Source organism: Squalius cephalus, assembly GCF_949319135.1.
Source record: "Squalius cephalus genome assembly, contig: scaffold_48, whole genome shotgun sequence".
Classification (NCBI taxonomy): Eukaryota; Metazoa; Chordata; class Actinopteri; order Cypriniformes; family Leuciscidae; genus Squalius; species Squalius cephalus.
In genome coordinates this window covers 706,646-730,158 of record NW_027645803.1, presented here as the reverse complement: position 1 = coordinate 730,158, position 23,513 = coordinate 706,646, and the positions used below count along the sequence as shown (strand labels likewise).

The 23,513-nt window shown below is 39.4% G+C and overlaps 1 protein-coding gene across 6 annotated transcripts in view; it reads right to left on the bottom strand.

Moving 5' to 3' along the window:
* LOC307154231 (MSL complex subunit 3-like) overlaps positions 1-23,513 on the bottom strand; it is a 237,133-nt gene that overhangs the window by 133,853 nt on the left and 79,767 nt on the right. For 5 of the 6 annotated variants that reach the window (XM_079898996.1, XM_079898997.1, XM_079898998.1 and 2 more), the window contains exons 6-7: positions 2,930-3,058; positions 2,162-2,322 (exon numbers count right to left, since the gene is read on the bottom strand). In XM_079898996.1, the coding sequence (XP_079755122.1) occupies positions 2,162-2,322; positions 2,930-3,058 (290 nt within the window). Of the gene's footprint in view, positions 1-1,870; positions 2,092-2,161; positions 2,323-2,929; positions 3,059-23,513 lie in introns of those variants that run through there. The other variant, XM_079898999.1, reaches the window with a different exon arrangement.

Genomic DNA, 23,513 nt, shown 5'->3' with positions numbered 1-23,513 from the left:
CACTCGGGGAATCTGTGTCCCAGCCCCCAAACAGGCCAAGAAGATCTCAGTTACCCCGGCAACGATCAGATAAGGAGTTTTATGACTTTTAGCAATGTGGACAGAGCCTCTGCTGCAATACTAGAACAAACTCTCCTGCATTCATTTAGCAATGAACTGACTAACATGAAATTAACATACATTCCAGAACATTTTGTGAATGATTTACTGGCTTGTGTACTATTATGTATATACTTTGATATATATTTGATTATACAACCAAAACGGGACTCTCACTTAATTCTCGCTGAGAAGGAGAGATAAACCCTATTAATCATATGTATTCTATGTATAACCTCTTGAGAAATGTGTAGACATGTATCTAATTTTCCCACCTCATGATTTTCAGACTTTGTTGCATACTATGGTTTACCAAAATCAGATGTGTGGCGTATTTGGTCTCTATAAACTCCAATCTGCGTCCCCAATTTGTTAATTTACATTACATTTTGCTACCTTTGTGACGCATTAGAATTATAAGAATCTTGAAGATTATTTTCTTAAGCACCCAATGAAAGTACACATTGCAAATGAGCATGCTTGAACAAAGGTCATAAAAAATACATTTTCCCTCCAAAGGAAGACACTTCTTATTGGCTCTTGCACCTCCAAATGGGTGTGCCATCTTCACGCTTTAAAAGTCACTGACCACAAGATCCGGCCCTCTTAGCTCTTGTCCTCGGACCTAAACTGCAGCTCCAAGTGAATCCTGTGGGGGGGGGGGGGGGCTTTCCCCCCACTGGGCCCTGCAGGCCTCTGCAGGCCGAGTCAGACTGCCTTTCTTAAATCCAACCAAGAAGAAAACGGTTGAGGCGTGGCCTCAACAGGCCCAGGGCAGGAGGCTTCGAAGCATCCAGGACATGTGCTCACTCCAGCATCAAGGACAACCTCAGCAGTTCAGTGACTTCATTCAACACAGACGAAGTCCCTCGCAACTCTCACCATGTGCTCTTTGTGTCCTGCTGGCCTTTTATAAAACTAAAAGTTTCAAGATATAGGAAAACTCACACTTATTTAAAAAGAATTGTTCTTTTAATAAATATTGATACTTTGCAGTCACGTGATATCTGGCGGGCAACAAACGCGGTTAGTGCATCCAATCGCACAACAACTATCTGGCATGTCGTGTACACCTCAAAACACCAAATTTTGTATATTAAAACTGGCAACGTCCTGCCAAGATCCTTGATTAGTTTACTGGTTTTCGTTGCTAGAGAATGACGTTCTTGCCCGCCAGCCAGTACAACTGACGTCACGTGCAAAGTATCAATATATATTTTTAAAAATCAAGGAAATTTCTCTGGCATTTCTTTCTTTTTGTTGTATCGAAAACGTACCAAACCGTGACACCGCTATGTCGTATTGAATCGAACTGTGAATTTTGTGAACCGTTACACCCCTGCTTATTACATGTTGATCTACCTCAAAGTTTGCCTTGATTGTTCAACGTTTACACTTTTACACTTTTTAGTTCGAGTTTCTTTAACACTTATTTTATCTTAATATAAGACATAAAGAAGATATTTTTGTATACATTTTATTATTTGTTTTTGATTGCTAAAACTAATATAATTTGTTGTTTGCCTTAATAATGTGGATAAAAAAAAGTGTTTTAAATTCAAACTTTTCTTCTTTAAAAAAAAAAAAAAGGTTATAAAAATGTCAATAATTATCGATACCGAACGATATGAAACATTATATCATGATAATTTTTTTTTCTATATTGCACAGCCCTAGTACCTACAGAGTGAAATTTAAGCATTTCTCCAGCACTTTCAAGTTTTACTTGTGCGGCAATAAAGCAATGCACACAATATGAAATGATTCATGATTTGTTTTTTAATAAAAAGGTTGTTTTTTTGTTTGTTTTTTTTAACAACATTGGATTCTATATTCAAAATTCCAGCACATTTCAAACCCTGAAAACATAACAGTTTAAATCAAGCATTTTCAAAACTCTGAACAAACCCTGTAAATCACTTGTCATATGTAGGATTGTGGGAAATCTGGAATCTATCCCATTGTCTCAGGCCAAAAGCAGGGAGCCGAAGCCTGGATGGATGACGAGTGTACCATTATGTATATAACAAATAATTTTTTTTTTTAAATGGCTACAACTTACTTCCTCTCAGGTGGCATATAGTGTAGACTCATATTGGTCTGCGTGGAGCTCTGAGGGTGCCGATAGCGCTCATTAGCTGAGAAAGCTGCATTTAGGGTGAAGTGTTTCACATAGGACTCCAGAATGTTTACTACATTCATCAGGCATGGAAGCTTCACCAGCTGTTGTCAATGAAACAAAATTAAATAATAATTTTTGTTAACATTAGACAATGCCCTTAAAAGGAGACTAATTTTGAAAATGTTAAGCTTTAAGGTCAAGAAACCAAAGTAAATCTGAACTTATTGGTAGACCAAGAGAGATGATGTGGTGTTTCCATTTTAATCATATTAATTAGAGACATTAAATCAAGTTCTGGTAAAGGGCTGCACGATTAATCGAAATCGAACCGAAATCGCGATTTGGCTTAGTGCGATTATGAAATCGCAAAGGCTGCGATTTTTAATTAAATAAATATATGCACAGCGTGTTAGTGAAGAGCACTCTGACTCTCAGAAGCGTGTCTCATGTCTGTTTTAGAGACATGTTACAGCTTTTTGATAAAGCTCTAATTGGTTTCCTTTGGAAATATGTTTTAAATTCACACTAAATGCATTTATGAATGTAAAGCGTGTCTGTGCGTGTCAAAATTGTGATTCAAATCGAAATCGCAAAATTGATCAAAGAAATCGTGATAGTTTTTTTCGGTCCATATCGCACAGCCCTATTCTGGTTTGCATTGAATCATGCTCTTTTATGTACATGTTACCTAAGGAGTAACATGATTACCTTCTTTCTTTTGTTGATATAGTAACAGTCATCCTCCAGCTTCTTCTTGAGCACATCAGGGATGTCAATATTTATAGTGATGCTCTTGTCTTCACTCTCCCTTTTGGTCTGCGGCTCTTGCTCTTCCCTCTGTGTAAAAGCATAGTATTAAGGTTAGAAGAGCATGTGTAATTCCATGTTCCAAGTCATGCAAATTCAGATTACAAATAATAAACAAAGTAGTGTCTTGACCAATTAGACGGACAATTATTCATTATATTTTATTAATGATCCAGCAAGCCCCTAGCGAAAACCCCCCAAAAGGGCAGAACAGGCCCCTGGTTACCAGGGTAACAAAAGACAAATCATCACAATAAGACTGGTTGGTTTATAACTCAAAAGGAATGTAGTGTCTCACTCTAAATTCACTCTGAAACAGACAAATGTACCCTTTTCCTAAACAGTGCATCCTAATTCTACACCCTCTACAGTATATATAATCACTTGATATATGTACAAACGCGTATCCAGTTTTCCCAAGTAATCATACTGTATGTTTCGTCAGGGCGTGAAGAAATATAGAGCCGAGTATGATCAGCATAACAGTGAAAACTAATGCCATGCTTCCTAATGATACCTCCCAAGGGTAGCATGTACAGAGTGAACAGCATCGGTCCTAGTACTGAGCCTTGTGGTACTACATTTTGAACTTGTGATCGATAAGACATCTCTTCATTTACTGCTACAAACTGATAACGGTCAGATAAGTATGATATAAACCATGTTAATGCAATTCCACTAATGCCAACATAATCTTCGAATCTATTTAAAAGAATGTTGTGGTCAATAGTATCAAATGCAGCACTAAGATCAAGTAACACTAATAGAGAGATACAACCATGATCTATGGAGGGATTATTGGGTCAGATTTAAAACAAAGTCTAAAACTAAAAGTCTTAAATGAAAACTAAATGTCTAAATTTGAAACAAAGTCTAAGTTGAAAACTAAAAGTCTAAGTCGAAAATGAATTTGGTATTTAGGATTGGGCATTTGATATTTAGGATAGGGCATTTTGTATTTAGGATTGGGCATTTGGTCATTTAGGATTTAGGATTGGGCATTTAGGGATTTAGGATTGGGAATTTGGTATTTAGGATTGGGCATTTAATCATTTAGCCATTTAGGATTTAGGATTGGGAATTTGGGGATTTAGGATTGGGCATTTGAGGATTGAGGTTTGAGGAGTGTATGCAAATAAGGAGGCGTGGCCCAAATACTGGAGGCTGGGTTTGAAATGGCTGGTGCGCAGAGGCACCTTATGGACAGCAGAGGAAGCTCCCATTGCTAAGGAGCACTGTAATGAAACCAAACAGAGCAAGTGAGCAGGGCTGGAGCGAGGACTGTACTTTATGTAAGGGATAATGTACAGTATAGGGGGCGGTTGTTATAGCGAATAACAACCCCGACAGGCTGAACTTGAATCAGCCTGTCGTCGGGGTTGTTATTCGCTATAACAACCGCCTCGCTATACATTATCCCACTTATTACATGGCTACCTACAAAATACATAAATAATTTGACACAAAATATTGATTTAAGAAGGAGTTTATTGATTTAAAAACGATTGTATTGCTTCCGCTAAAGAAAATAGTCCGTTCCGCGTCCATAGCAACGCTCAGTTTTTCATGGCAACGGTGTGTTATACTTCGCAGCGGTCTGTTATCAAGAAATAACAGACCGCATTCTACATTAGAATTCAACCAAGCCAAGTAAAAAAAATATATATTTTAATGCAACGCATCAGAAAAACAAGGTTAGGAAACAGTAACTGTACGTTTACAACGCCGCCGACTTGAGCTGCAACCCTGTCAAGGACGCTTGTCAAAAAGTACGGGCCACTACGGTGAAGCTTGTTGACGCTTGTTGACAATGACAACGGTTGTTGATAGTGAGTGCGCGCGCGCAGATCTATTGTAACAGTACACAGTGATATTGTGAAAGCCGTGGCAAGAGACAAAGCAGCTTCTTTATTACTATACCTGTGTGCTGTCTATTACAACTTATGCTTAAACTGGTGGTTCCTATCATTATCGGATTAATTGCACAGTTTAACCATCATAGAGTGAAAGTTTATCATTTGCATGTCAGTTTAACAAGGGCGCGCTTGACAGGGCATATATATTCAAGAACGAGCAGAGAGAGAGAGAGAGCCCCGGCCGCGCGCGCGCACTCACTATTAATAATAATAATAATAGTTATTCTCGTCGTCAGACCGATAGCACTCCTTTCACTGGTGACTTTGTGTGCGAGGCCACATAAATGTTACAACGCTGTAATTAAGTTGAAGTTATCACATTGTAAAGTACAGTCCTCGCTCCAGCCCTTCTCACTTGCTCTGTTTGGTTTAATTACAGTGCTCTTTTTCACTGGGAGCTCCCTCTGCTGTCCATAAGGTGCCTCTGCGCACCAGCCATTTCAAACCCAACCTCCAGTATTTGGGCCACGCCTCCTTATTTGCATACACTCCTCAATCCTCAAATGCCCAAACCTAAATCCCCAAATTCCCAATCCTAAATCCTAAATGGCTAAATGATTAAATGCCCAATCCTAAATACCAAATTCCCAATCCTAAATCCCTAAATGCCCAATCCTAAATCCTAAATGACCAAATGCCCAATCCTAAATACAAAATGCCCTATCCTAAATACCAAATGCCCAATCCTAAATACCAAATACATTTTCGACTTAGACTTTTAGTTTCAAATTTAGACTTTTAGTTTTCGTTTAAGACTTTTAGTTTTAGACTTTTAGTTTTAAATCTGACCCAATAATCCCTCCATAATGATCGGAAGATAAGAGCAAATAATTTGTGAGACTAATGAGAGCTGTCTCAGTACTATGGTACGGTCTAAATCCTGACTGGAAATCCTTGCAGATACCATTTCTTTCTAAAAAGGAACATAGCTGTGAGGATACTGCCTTTTCTAGTATCTTTGACAGAAAAGGTAGATTCGAGATCGGGCATGTAATTGACTAATCCTGTAGGATCAAGTTGAGGTTTTTTAACAATCGGTTTAATCTAAGACTTGTATTATATCTTGTAAAAATGTAAAACACACACATAGGGTTGGGAACCGAGAACTGGTTTGTGACGGCCCGAGTGGTGGCCGCACAAGAGCGGTAATGTGCATGTATCAACACACACACACACACACACACACACACACACATTTACACGAAGGACATGTATTTAAGAATAATCTTTATTTAAACTTTATATATATAATTAATTATTTATTGTTAGGTTTTCATACGTTTACATTTTTATATACATTGTTACTGATTTGAAGTGCACACAAATTAGCTACGTTGTATATGTTACTTATATTTGTTTCTATTTTGAGTTTAAGTTTACCGTGATGAACTTCAGACATGGTCCGCTGCAGCCGCATCCTGGCGTGATGAGGATTAGAGTCCGGGCAGGAACAGAACTTAAGCATTATTGGTTCCGCCCGGACATACCATTTGCTGGGAATTGCCCGGGGGAAGAAGAAACATTAATGTCTTTATTAATTGATTTAATTAGTGATTTATTTATGATATTTGACTACATTTTGCTTTCCTTATCTTTATTTACTATATACCTCTGTTTGATTTGATTTTCTTAAGGTTGTATGATGAATGTAAAGTTGAATTGTTTTCCCTCTTAATTTGTAATGGGCCCATCCTTTCCTTTATATGCTTTGTTCATTTGAGCAGGTCAGCTTTAGTTCGTTTGGTTTGTTTTTGTCTAACTGGTTTTGATCTAATTTTCTGTTTGTTTATTTTATTTTTGTTGTAAGAAATGTATGAGTTTGTAAAGTAAAATTTTTTTCTTGGGTTCAAATAAAGTTAAAATAAAAAATTTTGTGCAAAGCTTGTGTTCCTTGTTCTTGGCTTCTCGGCCCCTCACACGGTTCTTATGCAGAACCGATTATGTGGGTTTTTTTTACCACATAAATACCGGAACCAAACGAAATTTCGAAGTTTCGGTTCCGAAAAAAGCTGTGAGCGTATCCTTTAACCCCCTGAGGTCGGCTATCGCGCCGGCGCGATAGGCTCGTTTTTTTCCTTATCAGTGAAAACAAATAAATAAAATAAAATATTACTTTTTATCTTATATGCTTGTGTTATACATCAATCGATCCTGTTAAGTGTGTATTATTTTTGTGTATACTCACAATAAAAACAAAGTGTTGTGCTTTTCGCCAAATAAAGAAAAATAAACATGATGCGAGTTCTGCCTTCTCTCTGTCAGTGTAGTCCATTCTGAAACGCGTCCGAAAATGAACCATAACTCAGCGAATACTCAGTCAAACAGACATACAGACACACAGGCATGAAGCTTGAATTCTCTTCTTTTAAATGAAGTAATTTATATAAAAAACAAATATTCTCATCTTGTGAAATCTGCATTAAAAGAGAGCGATTCCAGTCGAGCTAATTAGAGCTCATTCAGATGTAATGTGACCCCGCCCACGGAGAGCGCGCGCTATTCAAACGCAAATGGCTGAGGCAATCCACGCAAACTGTGAACGCCCACATCAGCTCGAGAAAACACATCAGATCATTGTACTTGTTTACACAGTCTCGCAGCGCTGTGAGGAATAATACTATAATGGAAAATTTACCTCAGAAGTACGAGGAGCAACAGATCCGAGGCTATGGAATAATGTAGTGTTTTTTTTTTCATTCTCAAGTGCGACGCGTATCTGTGCATGAATGAATGAATGAACGGCAGAGATGCCGCTGTTTACCACAACTGGCAAAAGACGGTTTAAATTTGAATCGTTTCTGTCTGTGAATGTTTCGCTTTTAGCAAACTGTATTGCTATAGGCTACTGAGTAAAAATCGAGTGAAATATGTTGAAATAAAATGTATTTGTATAAGCAACGTATTAAACTGCAAATTAACATTTATATTTCTTATAATAAAAACGAAAGTTACTATGTTACAGACATATGAAAGACAACATTTCATTGATTAGTTTTGGATAGATTATACATTTTTACTGTAAAATATCTGCCACCTCAAATAAGCTTTTGTTTGCCAATTTTTGCTCATATGTTAAATATAGTATGTTTTGTCAAAAATAATCAAATAATATGTTATAGTGTTTATTCCAATGTAGCCTAGGCTATATTCAAGTAATGAATCCTTAACTTTGAAATATGTATGATAAAATGTATACTTTAGTTTTTACAAAGAAAGATTACACTTGAATTGTTGTTGTAATTGTAACCTTTTTAATAAAATAAAAAAATACAAGGTAGATGTAAACAAACTAATAAAAGGTAAATATAAGCCTTTTCTTTAAAATATTTTTTTATTGTGTTTTATTAGTGACAAATTTGGGGAGAGGATAAATATTCCAAAACTGAAAATACAGTATGAGAATTAACTGCACAATTACTAGACATGTTTTCCTTTTGATATTATAGGCCAATTTGCAAGCACAATTTGTGTAAATATAAAAAAAACACGAGATGCTTCCAACTGTTGCTCTTGCATTCTTTCTTGTGACACACCTGAATGAATGGCTCATTAAGTATGTGGGCCCCATTATCTCCAGGTGCGAACCACTAAATAAGGCATGATATTGCCTTTCCAGACAGAAAGTGTTTTGCAAAATTTAAATCAATGCATTGTGTTATGTGAATGATTAGGCAGGATAATTTTCACATCATTTTGAAGAAAAAACTCTAGGCGATGACATCCATCTTATTGACACATATTTAGAATGTGTTTTATGGCCTTATTTCAGAAACTTTAGTTTTTAGTTTTTTCAATAACCATGCATAAACATTATTCTCTCAAAAATACAAACATGTACATGCATGGTGCTCACATATGATGGTAGCCCTGTTTGTGCTATATAGAGTGAATTTACACCTTTGCCATTAATATGTTTATAAGCAACTGAAAAAAGCAAAAATGTCAGGGCATGTCAGAACATCTCAAGGACCCCAAAAACACCTTAGACCCCAGAGGGTTAATAGCAACATCTCACCTCATGAACATCCATTAAGTTCCCCACCGCTTACAGGAGCGCAACCAATTAACTAACTCACTCACTGCTACTCATTTACGATTTGTGTAAGATATTTTCTTGTTGACCAGCATGGCGAAGAGAAAGTCAAAAGTTGTGGATTCATTTCGAAAGGTTTAATGATGATTAAGTACAATGTAACACGTGACGAGCTAATAACATGCAATGCAGGCTGTATTAGCAATATGACTAAATATTTGCTACAGCACAGAATCAACCTCAAACCATGCAATGTTTTTGACTGTTTCAAAATTCTCTAAATTCTGGCCAGTTGATAATACCTAGAATATCAAAATCGACTGCTGGCGGTAGATCCTTCTCCTATTTAGCACCTAAACTTTGGAACAGACTTCCTAACATTGTCCGGTAAGCAGACACACTCTGTCAGTTTAAATCTAGACTAAAAAACACATCTCTTTTACTTGGCATTCATATAGAACATTATACATTTCTATTATTCAAATCACAAATGATTATTAGGCTACATAGATTAGGTCAGTCGGAACCGGGGACACTTCCCATGACACGGATGTTCTCGTTACATCATAAGAAGAATGGCATCTACACTAATGTTAGTCTTTCTGCTTATTCCGAGGTTTACTGAAGTCAGCCGGATCCGGGCCGGATGCAGATCAGATGGTGGACCTGCGCATGCACCCATCCACAATGCATCCCTGAAGTGCCAGCCTCATCAGCCTTGTGAAGGCCTCATCGACACGACAGCCATCGGCACTGATCCTCAACAAACTCGTCTCCATACTGGCGTGATGACTCCAACTTCCAACCAGATGGAACTGGATAAATATTCTGATCCAATCTGACTTCACTCTTTGGCCAGAGGAGAACTGGCCCTGACTGAGCCTGGTTTCTCCCAAGGTTTTTTTCTCCATTCTGTCTGTGATGGAGATTTGGTTCCTTGCCACGGTTGCCTTGGCTTTGGCTTGCTTAGTCAGGGATATTTAATATTCAACAATATTCTTGATCTGCCTTACTTAAGGTGAACGATGATGCAATTTTCTTCTAGAAACAAACTTTGTTGTATTATTTTCATGTTATCACTGTGAAGCTGCTTTGATACAATCTGTATTGTAAAAAGCGCTATATAAATAAAGGTGACTTGACTCGACTGTTTAAAGAAGACTACTGCACCTTGCACGTCCCCATTGCCAGGTAGGAATTCATTAGGGCTGGGAGAAAAAAAAAATCGATTCACCTAGGTATTGCGATTTTTTTTTTTCCAAACGATTTTAAAACCGATTTTTTTATTACAGAATCAATATTAATCAGGCATGTGATTGGCTAAGGACAAAAAAGCAGGAAAATATACCGGGATTAAATCAATGCATGCTGATGAATAGTGGTCTTAATCTGCATACCCTAGTTTTGCACTGATGTAAAAAGACTGACAGTGACAAGACCTCATGTTAGCAAAATGTTTTAATCTTTTAACTCTCAAAAAAACTATTAAAAAAACATGTATGTTCTTTAATGTTTGATTATAATTTTACTGTCTTCACATAGGGATGGGAATTGATAAGATTTTATCAATAATAGGCTAATGCCACTGACGATTCTGATTATCGATCCGATTCTTTAACGATTCTCTTATCGATTCTTGATAGCACTGTGTGGAAAAATGTAGTCATATGCTTTTCAAAAAAACAAGTGGTTTTATTTATTTTAAAGCTTGCTTGAGTAAGCAAACTGTACTTTTTATGTCATTTATGTAATAAATAGAACCTTATTGTAAAGTGTTACTGATTAGTTATACACCGATTCAGATGTCTCCTGAGTTCTCTGTTGGAAAGATCAGTTGTTTTAACCATTCATTAAAATTAATCGGTTCAAAGGAGTCATTAGTTCGCGAATTGGACGAGTCATGCGCGTTGTGTGATTATCCCAGCACTGGACATGGACATCCAAGATTTCTGTCAACACAGAAAACATTTCATCACTGGATAGTTTTTTTCGTTAAATTAAAGTAAAAAACACATTTACTTCCTGCTCAGCTACTGTTCGGACGCTCTTGCTTACTGCTCCGCGCTTTGCTCTATCGCTTTTACATTTTATTTCCTATTTTTTTTATTTTTTTTTATTTTTTTTATTTCCTTTTATCACCTAATTTTAACTTCAGCAAATCAACACAGTGCTCATACGACAAAGTTTGGATTACTACAAAAACGCAGAATTCTTTTACCCGACCAGCTTACATTCCGGGAAAGGAAAACACAACTGCCTACAAGGATAAGAGAAAATGCCTCAAGAATCTACTTGCTGCACTAACTGCCACAGACTTTTAAAAAGGATTGCAGTTCTTGAAACAAAATTACTTACGGGACCAACAAACCAGACGGAGCACACAACAGAGCTTCGTCATGGACACCCTCAGCATATAGCCGGTGAGTCCCATGAATCTAGTGCTCCTCGACAGGTAGAGAAACAAGCCGATCGACTTACTAATCGATGGCACAAACAGGGAGCGAGACCCAAAGGCACTCGAGACATCAGATTGTCACGAGCCTCACATATTGCCGCAATAGCATCCTCTACCCCAGATACAGCTCTGACAAGGATTGCAAACACTGGTCTCCTACCACCGCCTATACATCTTGAGAACAGATTTGAAGTACTAATGAATGTAAATGAGGAATCCCCAAATGTGATGAATGTGATCGAACACAGACTGAATGGGCCAGTAGCTAACACTGATGCTAACTGGCGCTCAAGGTCGAGCAGACAGCGGCACTCAGCTCTGAGCGCAGCCGAGCCCAGGACTCTGATAGTGGGGGACTCCATAATCAGAAACATTAGCGGCAGGGATACAACTACGTGCTGCCTTCCACAAGCAACAACTTCTGATGTAAACAGGGAACTTCAGAACATTCTGATGAAACATAAGACTGCAAATCGACTCATCATTCATGTGGGGAAGAATGATATTCATAAAGAGCAGTCAGAACTCCTTAAGAAGGATTACAATGAACTTTTTGAAACACTTAAAAGACTGAAAGTTCAAACATTCATCAGTGGACCTCTCCCAGCAAGAGGAACAAACAGGTTTTCACGGCTGCTTGGGCTTAATACGTGGCTGCAAAAAACCTGCAATATAAAAGGAGTGAACTTCATTGACAATTTCAATCTTTTCTGGAGTCAACGACAACTGTTTCATCGGGATGGCCACCACCCAAACAAACTTGGTTCAAGAGTGCTAAAGGACAATATCTACTTCTCCCTCAATCATCCTTCTGCAGTGTGTGCCAATCCACTCAATCTGAACAGCACACACACACCCGGACACAGTATGAATGACGACAGGACTTCACTTCAGCAGCAAAATGGACATGCAGTTGACATATCACACAAGGACAATGATAACACCACTCCGCCACAACAACCTCTGCTCACGGACTCAATCTCAGCTGAGCCCTGCCCACAGAGCTCACCACAGACAGACATATTAGAACTGCTCGAAGATTCAGCACCCAAGGACGACTTCCTGGAAAACAGCCAAGGAAGCCAAGACAGCATATCACAGCCTCCGATAACACCAGAGCAACAGGCCCTCTCACCAGACACTTTTTCCCTCTCTCCAGCATCGCCACTTCTGTGTTTCTCACAGAAAATGGAAGAACTGGTGTATGCTGGAACCAAACTATCCCACTCTTTTGCTGCAAGCCCCCAGATACCAACCAAAAAACGTCAGGCACCTCAACCACCCGTACCAAAGCCTGCGGGCCCAGCTCGCCCTCCCCCTCCTCCTGTGAGAGCTCTTCGGCCTCTGCCACAATGCCAGGGCCCACACCCTCCTCCATCTGCTCGAGGTGAACCAAAAACAACTGATACCAGCTCTCAGTGATATGTGTCGGGTCCCCGCTCTGATAACAGTAACTTTCTCAAATGTTTACAAAACAAGCGGGAACCCAGTGTGCCTGTATCTTTCTCTATTGCTGTTCTATTACATGATAGAAAGTCAAAGGCCTTCAATAGCCGTACAGCAAACCCAACTAATCTGGTGCCTATTACACGTCAAACTAATATTGCTGTGGGGAAAAGTAAGACTGTTAAGTAGGCACTTTTTAACATTCGCTCACTTAAAAATAAATCACTTCTAGTCAACGACTTAATAACCACAAACAACCTGGATTTTATGCTTCTAAATGAAACCTGGCTAGAAGACAGCTGCAGTGCAACAATCCTCAATGAAACATCCCCTCCTAACTTTACTTTTATGAGTGTCTGCAGAGCTGTTAAGAGAGGTGGGGGTCTAGCTGCGCTTTTTAAAGATATCTATCAATGTAAGCAAACATCATTTGGGAATTACCCGTCTTTCGAATATCTGGGTATTGTGTTAAAAGGTCCTCCACGCATTTTACTTATCATTATTTACAGGCCTCCAAAATACTCTCCAGCCTTTGCTGAGGACTTTACAGAACTGTTATCAACAATTACCTCAGAGTTTGATTGTTTTGCCATTGCTGGGAATTTTAACATTCACATAGATATTGCAGAAAACAATATGGCAAAAGAAATCAAAACTGTTTTAAAAACTTTTGATCTGACTCAGCATGTACATGGACCCACACACAATCATGGACACACTCTAGATTTACTTATCAGTAAGGGTCTAAACATTTCATCGATTGTTATTAAGGATGTAGCGCTGTCTGATCATTTCTGTATTTTCTTTGATATATTGATCTCTTCTGCCATTGAAGCTAGATCTGTGTCTGTAAAGAAGAGATGCTTAAATGAGAACACTAGTGTGCTATTTATGAAGGCTATATCCTTAACACCAAGCATATCTGCAGACTCTGTTGATTTTCTCCTTGATTCTTTTAACTCAAAAGTTAAAAGTGTAATTGATGAAATTGCTCCTGTTAAAGTCAGGAAGAAGAGTGGCAGACAAAAAGCACCTTGGAGAAACTCAACAACAGTGCAAAATATGAAAAGACAATGCAGAAAAGCAGAGCGCATGTGGCGAAAGACAAAACTTGTAGTCCATTATAACATCTACAAAGACAGCATCCATGCTTTCAATATGGAACTAGGCAAAGCTAGACAGACTTTCTTTTCAAATATTATAAACAGTAATTTAAACAACACACGCACTCTTTTTGCTACTGTAGAGAGACTGACAAACCCCCCAAGTCAGATTCCCAGTGAAATGCTCTCAGACAACAAGTGCAGTGAGTTTGCTTCTTTCTTCTCTGAGAAAATCAATAATATCAGAAAGGTGATCAGCACATCCTTGAGTTGCGCTGGGGTCAGACAGATCAGACCACCTGAGAAAGTAGTTACTATGTCTGATTTCAAAGAAATTGATGGCAAAATTTTGGAAGAAACCGTACAGCACCTTAAAACATCAACCTGCGCTCTTGACACGCTTCCCACATCATTTTTCAAAAGTGTGTTAAACAGTTTAGAAGCAGATCTTCTAGAACTGGTAAATGCCTCACTTCTCTCTGGGAGTTTTCCAAACTCCCTGAAAACTGCAGTTGTCAAGCCCCTCCTGAAAAAGAACAATCTGGATAAGACAATATTAAGCAACTATAGGCCGATTTCAAATCTTCCTTTCATAGGCAAGATCATTGAAAAAGTTGTCTTCAATCAGCTGAACAAATTCTTATGCTCGAATGGATACTTTGACAATTTTCAATCTGGTTTCCGACCACACCACAGCACAGAGACAGCGCTCATAAAGATAATAAACGATATTCGCTTAAATACTGATTCAGGTAAATTATCAGTGCTGGTACTACTCGACCTCAGTGCTGCATTTGACACTGTCGATCACAACATACTTCTTGACAGGCTGGAAAACTGGGTGGGGCTTTCTGGGATAGTCCTAAAATGGTTCAGGTCATACTTAGATGGGAGAGGTTATTATGTGAGTATAGGAGACCATAAGTCTGAGTGGACATCCATGACATGCGGAGTCCCTCAAGGCTCAATTCTTGCGCCACTCCTGTTCAACCTGTATATGCTCCCAATGAGCCAAATAATGAGAAAGAACCAAATTGCTTACCACAGCTATGCAGACGACACACAGCTCTACTTAGCCCTATCGCCTAACGATTACAGCCCCATTGACTCCCTGTGCCAATGCATCGATGAAGTCAACAGTTGGATGTGTCAAAACTTAAAGATGAAGTTCTCAAGGTGAACGCATACCTTCACTCTAGGGGTCAAACAACTAAAAATCAAGTTAGGAATCTTGGTGTGACACTACAGTCAGACCTTAGTTTCAGTAGTCATGTCAAAGCAATAACTAAATCAGAATACTATCATCTGAAAAATATTGCAAGAATTAGATGCTTTGTTTCCAGACAAGACTTAGAGAAACTTGTGCATGCTTTCATCACCAGCAGGGTGGATTATTGTAACGGACTCCTCACTGGCCTTCCCAAAAAGACCATAAGACAGTTGCAGCTCATACAGAATGCTGCCGCCAGGATTCTGAGCAGAACCAGAAAATATGAACATATCACACCAGTCCTCAGGTCTTTACACTGGCTCCCAGTTAAATTTAGGATTGATTTTAAAGTATTATTACTGGTATATAAATCATTCAATGGCCTAGGACCTCAATATATTGCAGATATGCTCACTGAATATAAACCCAACAGATCACTCAGATCACTAGGATCATATCAGCTAGAAATGCCAAGGGTTCACTCTAAACATGGCGAGTCCGCTTTTAGCTACTATGCCAGCCGCAGCTGGAACCAGCTTCCAGAGGAGATCAGATGTGCTCCTACAGTAGTCACATTCAAATCCAGACTCAAAACACATCCGTTTAGCTATGCATTTAATGAATGAGCACTGTGCCAATATTCGTCCGACTGTACTGTACTGTATTTTATTTTTTATTTTTCTAAACTGTTTTAATTATTCTCATTTCTTTTTATTATTTTAATTTCTTCTATGTAAAGCACTTTGAATTGCCATTGTGTATGAAATGTGCTATATAAAAAAACTTGCCTTGCCTTGCCTAAAGTGTTGTTTTATGTCAGCTGAATGTCCGGAAGGCTTTTCAGAGAAGATAAGGCAACTTATTTAGCACAATTCACACTCAGCGGTAATTCAGGAAAAAAAAAATCTCCGAATGCTCCACATGAAAATTTGGTCTTCCGACCTTTTACCACCGTGTCGATTTATTTTGATTATATGTGCGAGGGAGAGAGAGCAAGACAGCGCTTAGTTTGGAGACGGTGAAGTCGTTCATACTTTCGCCTGGCTCCGAAGAGAGAGAGTGTGCGCGCGCTCTCTGCTCGTTCTTTCAGTTAAACATGCGCCCTGTCACAACAGTTCAGCGCAGCAGTTCATCTACATTACTCACCGATCAAATAAGACTTTGGTGGGACAGAAAAATCACTTTGGTGGGCGCTAAAACAAGTTCAATGCAGAAAAATTCATGCGTGAATTTAACTGAGTACATGACCATGCACTCGCACAAATGCGACCACATAAAATTTTACCTCGCACATTCTCAAAAAATGGTCGCAGTCTGGAACCCTGACCATTCACAAGAAATTAATTTATAAGTTGCCAAAACCTTGAAATCGACTCATACATCATACAACGATTCATATACAGCAAAGTTTTAAGGGTGGCTAGTAGTAGCTAACTTAGCTATCTTATTATTATATTGCTAGCAAATACAAGTAAGTTAATGTTAACGCAGCTTAAACATCCTGCCATAGTGGAAAATCAATCAAAATCGATTATCTAATCAATCGACAACAAAGTCAAATTAGTAACTTATAGGTTATAGACACAAGCAATAATACATACTCAGATATCCGATCCGGCGATGTTCTTGTCACGATACCACTGTAGCGCGAGAGCGACTGAGGTACAGTGAAATTGAGCAGGTGAATAAGCTGAACTCAAATACGTCCTTGTTGATACTTGGAAAGGAAGGAAAAATGCATCTCTTTGCCATCTAACCATAGTGACGTGCCGCCCGGTGTGGCCCTGTTGCACGGGGACGGCGATTGTGGTTCCGTCCCGGGTTACCATGGTGACGGCTGTGAGATGCCAGTGTTGCTGTGGTCATTCCCTGTGTGCTCCGGCACTGGTGACGGTCACATTTCCTAAAAGAGCAACACGGGTGCGTTTGCATCTTTAAAAAAAAAGATGTCATTCTTGCCCGTGCGTTTCTGGATGCATTCGTTCCCTGTCTCTCTCTGAAACGGTCACAATTGTTGCAGTCTTACCTGGTGGCTAGACTGGCTACCTCATATGTTCAGTGTCAAGCTAAAAAAGCTGTCAAAGAAACTGTTCAGAACTAGAGTGCGGATCGGGCCGAATTTTTCTGTCTGAGCCCGGCCCGCGTCCGACAGAGCAGTAACCGAACCCGACCCGAGACCGACAGTTAAAATCCCATTTTTTTCCTCATACTAATGACACATGTACGTTTGTTTGTGTGGAAAGCCCGCTTTTATTAAGCAGCACGCACGGAGCAACAAGCGCACTTAACACAGGTGCGCATGCACGTGTTTCGTTGTCACGGCTACATAAACAAATTTCCGCACACAGGAAGACAGATGTTATGGTAATATTTTAATCACAAAAACGAACGTTTGCATCAAGTGAAAGCATCAGGCACATTGGTTACCTACATAATAAGCTGTTTTAAATTTAAAATGTTCAATGCCTTATCGCGCTGATGTGCCCGAACCCGACCCTTCTAAATATCTGTCCGAACCCGGCACGGCCCATCGGGCTCGGGTCGGTTATCCATCCTCTATTCAGAACAGGCCACTTGCTGCACTTTTTAACTCTCCATTGTTAATTGCAATACTGCCCTTTCAATAAATGGAACTAATTTTCTCAACATATCTTTGATTATTTTTGTCCAGCATTTGCAAGCTGTAGACTCTCTGTCCAGTCAGAGACACATATTGTGTAATTGATGTTTTTAGTTTTCAGTTCAATTAATTCAATCCAAGTAAACTGAACACTCACAAGATGTCACTAAAATCACTCTGTCCCCTTTAAATCTTTCATAAAATGATGTAAGTGTATCGAATTATATCGAATTGTATCGTTGGCTGAATATCGTGATATATATCGTATCGTGAGCTGAATATCGTGTATTGTATCGTATCGTGAGATTAGTGTATCGCTACAGCCCTAATCAGTAATACCGTAAAACTTCAAATAATAGCCCGGGCTTTTATTTTCCCAAATCGCCGAACTGCACCGGCTTGTATTTGAAACAGGCGTCTATATGAGACAGGCTTTTAATTTAGTGTTGAGACTTCACCCTGTGCTGCAATATACATTTAGTTTTACATTAATTTACAGAAATCAGCTGGTTGAATGAAAATTGCTGATGTTATCAGATTTTCAGGTGATATTCTCAATTCATTCAGTTAACGGACGCTCTGAGGTAAAGTGAATTCAGACTGCAGACTAAGCAAAGATTGTATTTAACTGTACAGTACAATCAAAACAAAGTACAGACATGATATTAATTCCATAATGTCCTTAAACATAACAATATTGCTGGCCATAAACTGACAAAGTGCGCGTCCGGTGTGCGATACCTCGAGTTGTCATAGACGCGATGCGGTGCTTCTCATCCGGTGTGCGATACCTCGAGTTGTCATTGATGCGACGCGGCGCTTTTCGTCCGGTGTGCGATACCTCGAGTTGTCATAGACGCGACGCGACGCTTAACTCTCTCTGCCTGCCTTGCTTGCGCTAACCCAGATGCGCAGGGCTCTCTTGCGTGCGCAATCTGCACCATAGACCTGTCTTAAACAGACGATCTGACGGGTTTTAGAAGATTAAATACAACCTGACACTAAAAACAGACCAGGCCTCTATTTGAGACCGGCCTTTATTTATCCAAACCTGTAGCCACACCAGGCGTGTAAAAGAGACAGGCGTCTATTTGGGACTCGGCTATTATTTGAAGTTTTACGGTATTGTTGAATATTAAATGTCCCCAACTAAGCAAGCCAAAAGCCAAGGCAACAGTGGCAAGGAACCAAAACTCCATCAGGTGACAGAATGGAGAAAAAAACCTTGGGAGAATCCAGGCTCAGTTGGGGGCCAGTTCTCCTCTGGCCAATGAGCGAACAGTGGAATTATTAGTGGAACTAGTGCAAAGTGCCCGTGCAATCAGTTTTTGTGTGTGTTTTTAGTAATTGTTGGTCCGGTGTGTTTGAGTGCTCGTTACAATTACACAGCAACTGCTCAGTGACTTGAGCAAATAGTTTGTGAATAGGCTACTACAAATGATGGTCACGAAAGAGACTGTGAATGCATTGAATAGGATATGTTTAGTTGGTGAATAGCATAGGCTACTATTACACAGTAGCGATAACGTTAAGCGCACCAGAATAAAATATAATATTCAGAAATAAACGTGTAGCTGACTTACAGATTCAATTGACCCTTCGCAAAGACCCGCCCCCCTTAGTTACTGTCACTATGCCCGACAAGCTACGCTGCTCTCACGCCACTCCATGTTCTCACGCAGTGAAAAATACATCGCGGAGCAGAGAGGAGACTGACAACACGCTGACAGACAGGACGGACCAGGTTACTTTTCGGTTACTTTTGATATTAGACATATTAAACAAAGTCTCACCTTTCAAATTTGGTCATTTTTTAAAAGAAATTTAAACGATACATACCGTTTTGTAGCTCTTAAATGTGTCTGACAGATCGCTGTAGAGCATCAGTTAAAGCTGCTCGTGAACCGATCATCTCTTCCTTCTAGTTAATTTATAGCATCAAATAAACATGAATGAACATAAGAAGGAATGTTGTTTTAACCGTGGAAAGGCGTCAGTACATTCCGTTTTTCAAGTTCAAATTCTCCCATGTTAATCTGCTATCTCTCCTGACTGCTTTGTCGGACAAAATGGCGGATGGCGGATTATGATTGGTTAGATCGCCTGTCAATCAAGCTCCCTGCGAAGGGTCAATTAACATCCACAAATGAATAAGCACGACCATTCAGGAAACAGGCTACACAGTGAACTCCGAGATGTCAGTTTGAAATCCATCTGACTAACGGTTCGAGAGATATGCAAATAACAGACACACACACACACACACACACACACACACACACACACACACACACACACACACACACACACAGAGACAGAAAGACGTACCTGTAATTTATAGATATATATAATATTCAGAAGTAACAGATTGAGTTAACATCCACAAATGAATAAGCGCAACGGTTCAGGGAGCAAGCTACACAGTGAACTCCAAAAAAAGCTACGCTTAAATAATAATAATTAATAATAATTCGTTACATTTATATAGCGCTTTTCTAGGTTCTCAAAGCTCTTAACATGGAAGGGGGGAATCTCCTCAACCACCACCAATGTGCAGCATCCACCTGGATGATGCGACAGCAGCCATATTGTGCCAGAACGCCCACCACACACCAGCTTACTGGTGGAGAGGAGACAGTGATGAAGCCAATCAGTATATGGGGATGATTAGGAGGCCATGATGGACCGAGGCCAAGGGGCAAATTTGTCTAGGATGCCGGGGTACTCTACTCTTTTTCGAAGGACATCCTGGGATTTTTAATGACCACAGAGAGTCAGGACCTTGGTTTAATGTCTCATCTGAAGGACGGTGCTCTTTTGACAGTATAGTGTCCCCATCACTACACTGGGGTGTTAGGACCCACACAGACCACAGGGTGAGCACCCCCTGCTGGCCTCACTAACACCTCTTCCAGCAGCAACCTGGTTTTCTCAGGAGGTCTCCCATCCAGGTACTAACCAGGCTCAACCCTGCTTAGCTTTAGTGAGCAACCAGTCTTGGGCTACAGGGTGATATGGCTGCTGGCTTGAGCAAACAGTTTGTGAATAGGCTACTACAAATGATGGCCGTGAATAAAATATAATATTCAGAAGTAAACAGTGTAGCTGACTTAGGGCCTGCTCACATATCGCGTCTTTTGCGCGCGCAAGTTCGTTATTTCAAATGTAGCCGCGCGGTATGCGCGCTCATAATGGAAGCGACGCGGTCGCGGTGCGACGCGCTCGTTTTTTCCAAGCGCGTCCGCGCCGCATCGAGATAAAAACATCTCAACTTTTCAGAATGCCGCAAGCGCACCGCAGGTCACGTGACAAGAACCAAGCTTAGCAACGACAGACGCCTCCGGAGCGCAACCACCCGAGCGCTTTGGAAAAAGGAGAACGCGTCGCGCCTAGCGTTTTCGACGCGTTTTTATGCGCGATATGTGAGCGCGGCCTTAATGTTTAGCTGACAGAGTGTTTATGTCAGAATGTTTATTTTTAAACCACAACCCTCTAATGTCAGAATGTTTATTTTTAAACCACAACCCTCTAATGTCAGAATGTTTTTTTTTTAACCACAACCTTCTAAGTGCTTCTTTTACCGATATATTTAACAATATCTTTTGCATTTCTAATCCAAACAACGTCAAACTTGGCACTGCACTTTCTCGAATCCAAACAACAAACTTGGCACTGCACTTACTCGTGCCCGTAGCAAGACACCTGTCAAGTTTGAAATCCATCAGACTAACGGTTCGAGAGATATGCGAATAACAGACAGACAGACGTTTCTGTAATTTATAGATAAATATTAAACGAAATATAGTAACACATAGCTGTGGTGCGCAAGCTGATAAGAGAAAACCGCGTAGTGGATTGAGCGCACAGCAGCACAAATGCGCGAGCTATTCGAGCGTATCCCTTTTTACAGACATCAGTGGAAAGTTAGTAGTTCAATCGGATGTCAAACTTCTGTTGAATGCACTTGATTGCTGATCGTTCACTCAGCACGTTTTATTTGGATTAAAACTAAATCGTATATGTAAGTAAAACATGAACTGTTACCTGATTTACACTTAACAAAATTATAAACGCAACACTGAAGGGCATTTATTATAATGGGTTTATGTGAAGATTGTTTTAAGTTTACTTAAATTAAAAGTTCTATTATTTAAAGCTTAATAAATGTTTAAAAAGTATAGCTTTCAATTATAATCTAATGCTGAATGCCTATTATTAATGGCTAAAATTGAGGGGGGGGGGGGTTAATTTCATAGAGACATCATAGCAGTATTGGTATTGGTGATACTGGCCTTCTTTCATAAAAAGATGCCATTAAACAATTAAAATACAGGCTACTGTCTTTATGCCGTTTCTACGCTAATGTGGAGATTAAATGTGAAATGATTACAACATAAAAATATATTAAAAACTTTATTTTAGGTTTATTAATCGCAATTAATTCTATTCTATTCTATTCTATTGTTATATACATATATATATTACAGTGACGATTACAGTGATATTTAAAAAAAATTAAATATCGTTGTAGTGTTAATTAGCAGTGTTGCAATATAGCGGTATTGGTGATAACAGTAATATTTCAAATGAATAGTACACGCATGATAATATGGCATGTAAATTATCCAGCGCCAGTATCTGGTTGACATCCCAACATACAGTAGGTGTCGGTATTGCACCTTAACGCTGGTTGCCACATGTCATAAAACAAGCAAACAGCGTGCAGCTGCTACTCACGTGTAAAACATGCGCTCAATATATATATATATATATATAGTATATATATACTGTATATATATATATATATACTTGGTAGCACAGCAAAAATTTAGGAGCACCCACCAAATTTGACGTTTAGCTCTGCCAGTAGAGCAGAACGACCGGCAGCATCCTGGCGATTAAAAGCCTTAATAATCGAACCTGATGAACCTGATTTGTTTGCCACACACTTGTCCCTGCATTTTTTGTGCTTGGCACTCTCTCTGTGTTTAACCCTCTGGGGTCGGCAAACGCGCCAACGCGTTTTGCTGGATTTTCTGTGTTCACTTACAATCAAATCAAAACATTGTGCTTTTGTAAAATAAGGAAAATAAACAGGGTGTGCTTTTCTGCCTCTCCGTCTCTGTGAACTTTTTTTTCTTGAGCACGTCTATAAACAAACAAAACTCAGCGAATACTTGTCACACATTTATAAGCCATATATCTTTATAAACATTTAAGTGTGTACTTTTAAATGATTGGATTCAAACTGAAAACAAATATTCTCTGTTTAAAGCTACACTGTGTAACTTTCTTAGTTGATTCTTAGCAAAAAACACTTAGTTCTTTCAAAAATATATGTGCTCATTAATGTATATTTACTTCTTTCAAGTAATAAAGTATTCTCTTAAGTTTATAATCTGCCATTGAAAGTACATACGGGTGAGGGGTTCGTATGCCGGTCGCCATGTTGCCCCTCCATCTTGAAACTACATTAGCCAAAGAGGGACATGCCTGTAAATTCAAGCTTCGCCTTTTGCGTTTTTCACTCAGTGACACCTGACGAATGCGAGGGGGAGATTAATCGCGAGCTCGCGAGTGCCGGCAGATTTGAAAGATAGTGTGGTGTGTGTGTGTGTGTGTGCGTACTCACATTTGAAAGAGAGAATTAAAACGTCAACGCGACAGACAAATCAGCAAGACCATAGTCAATATTGGAGTAA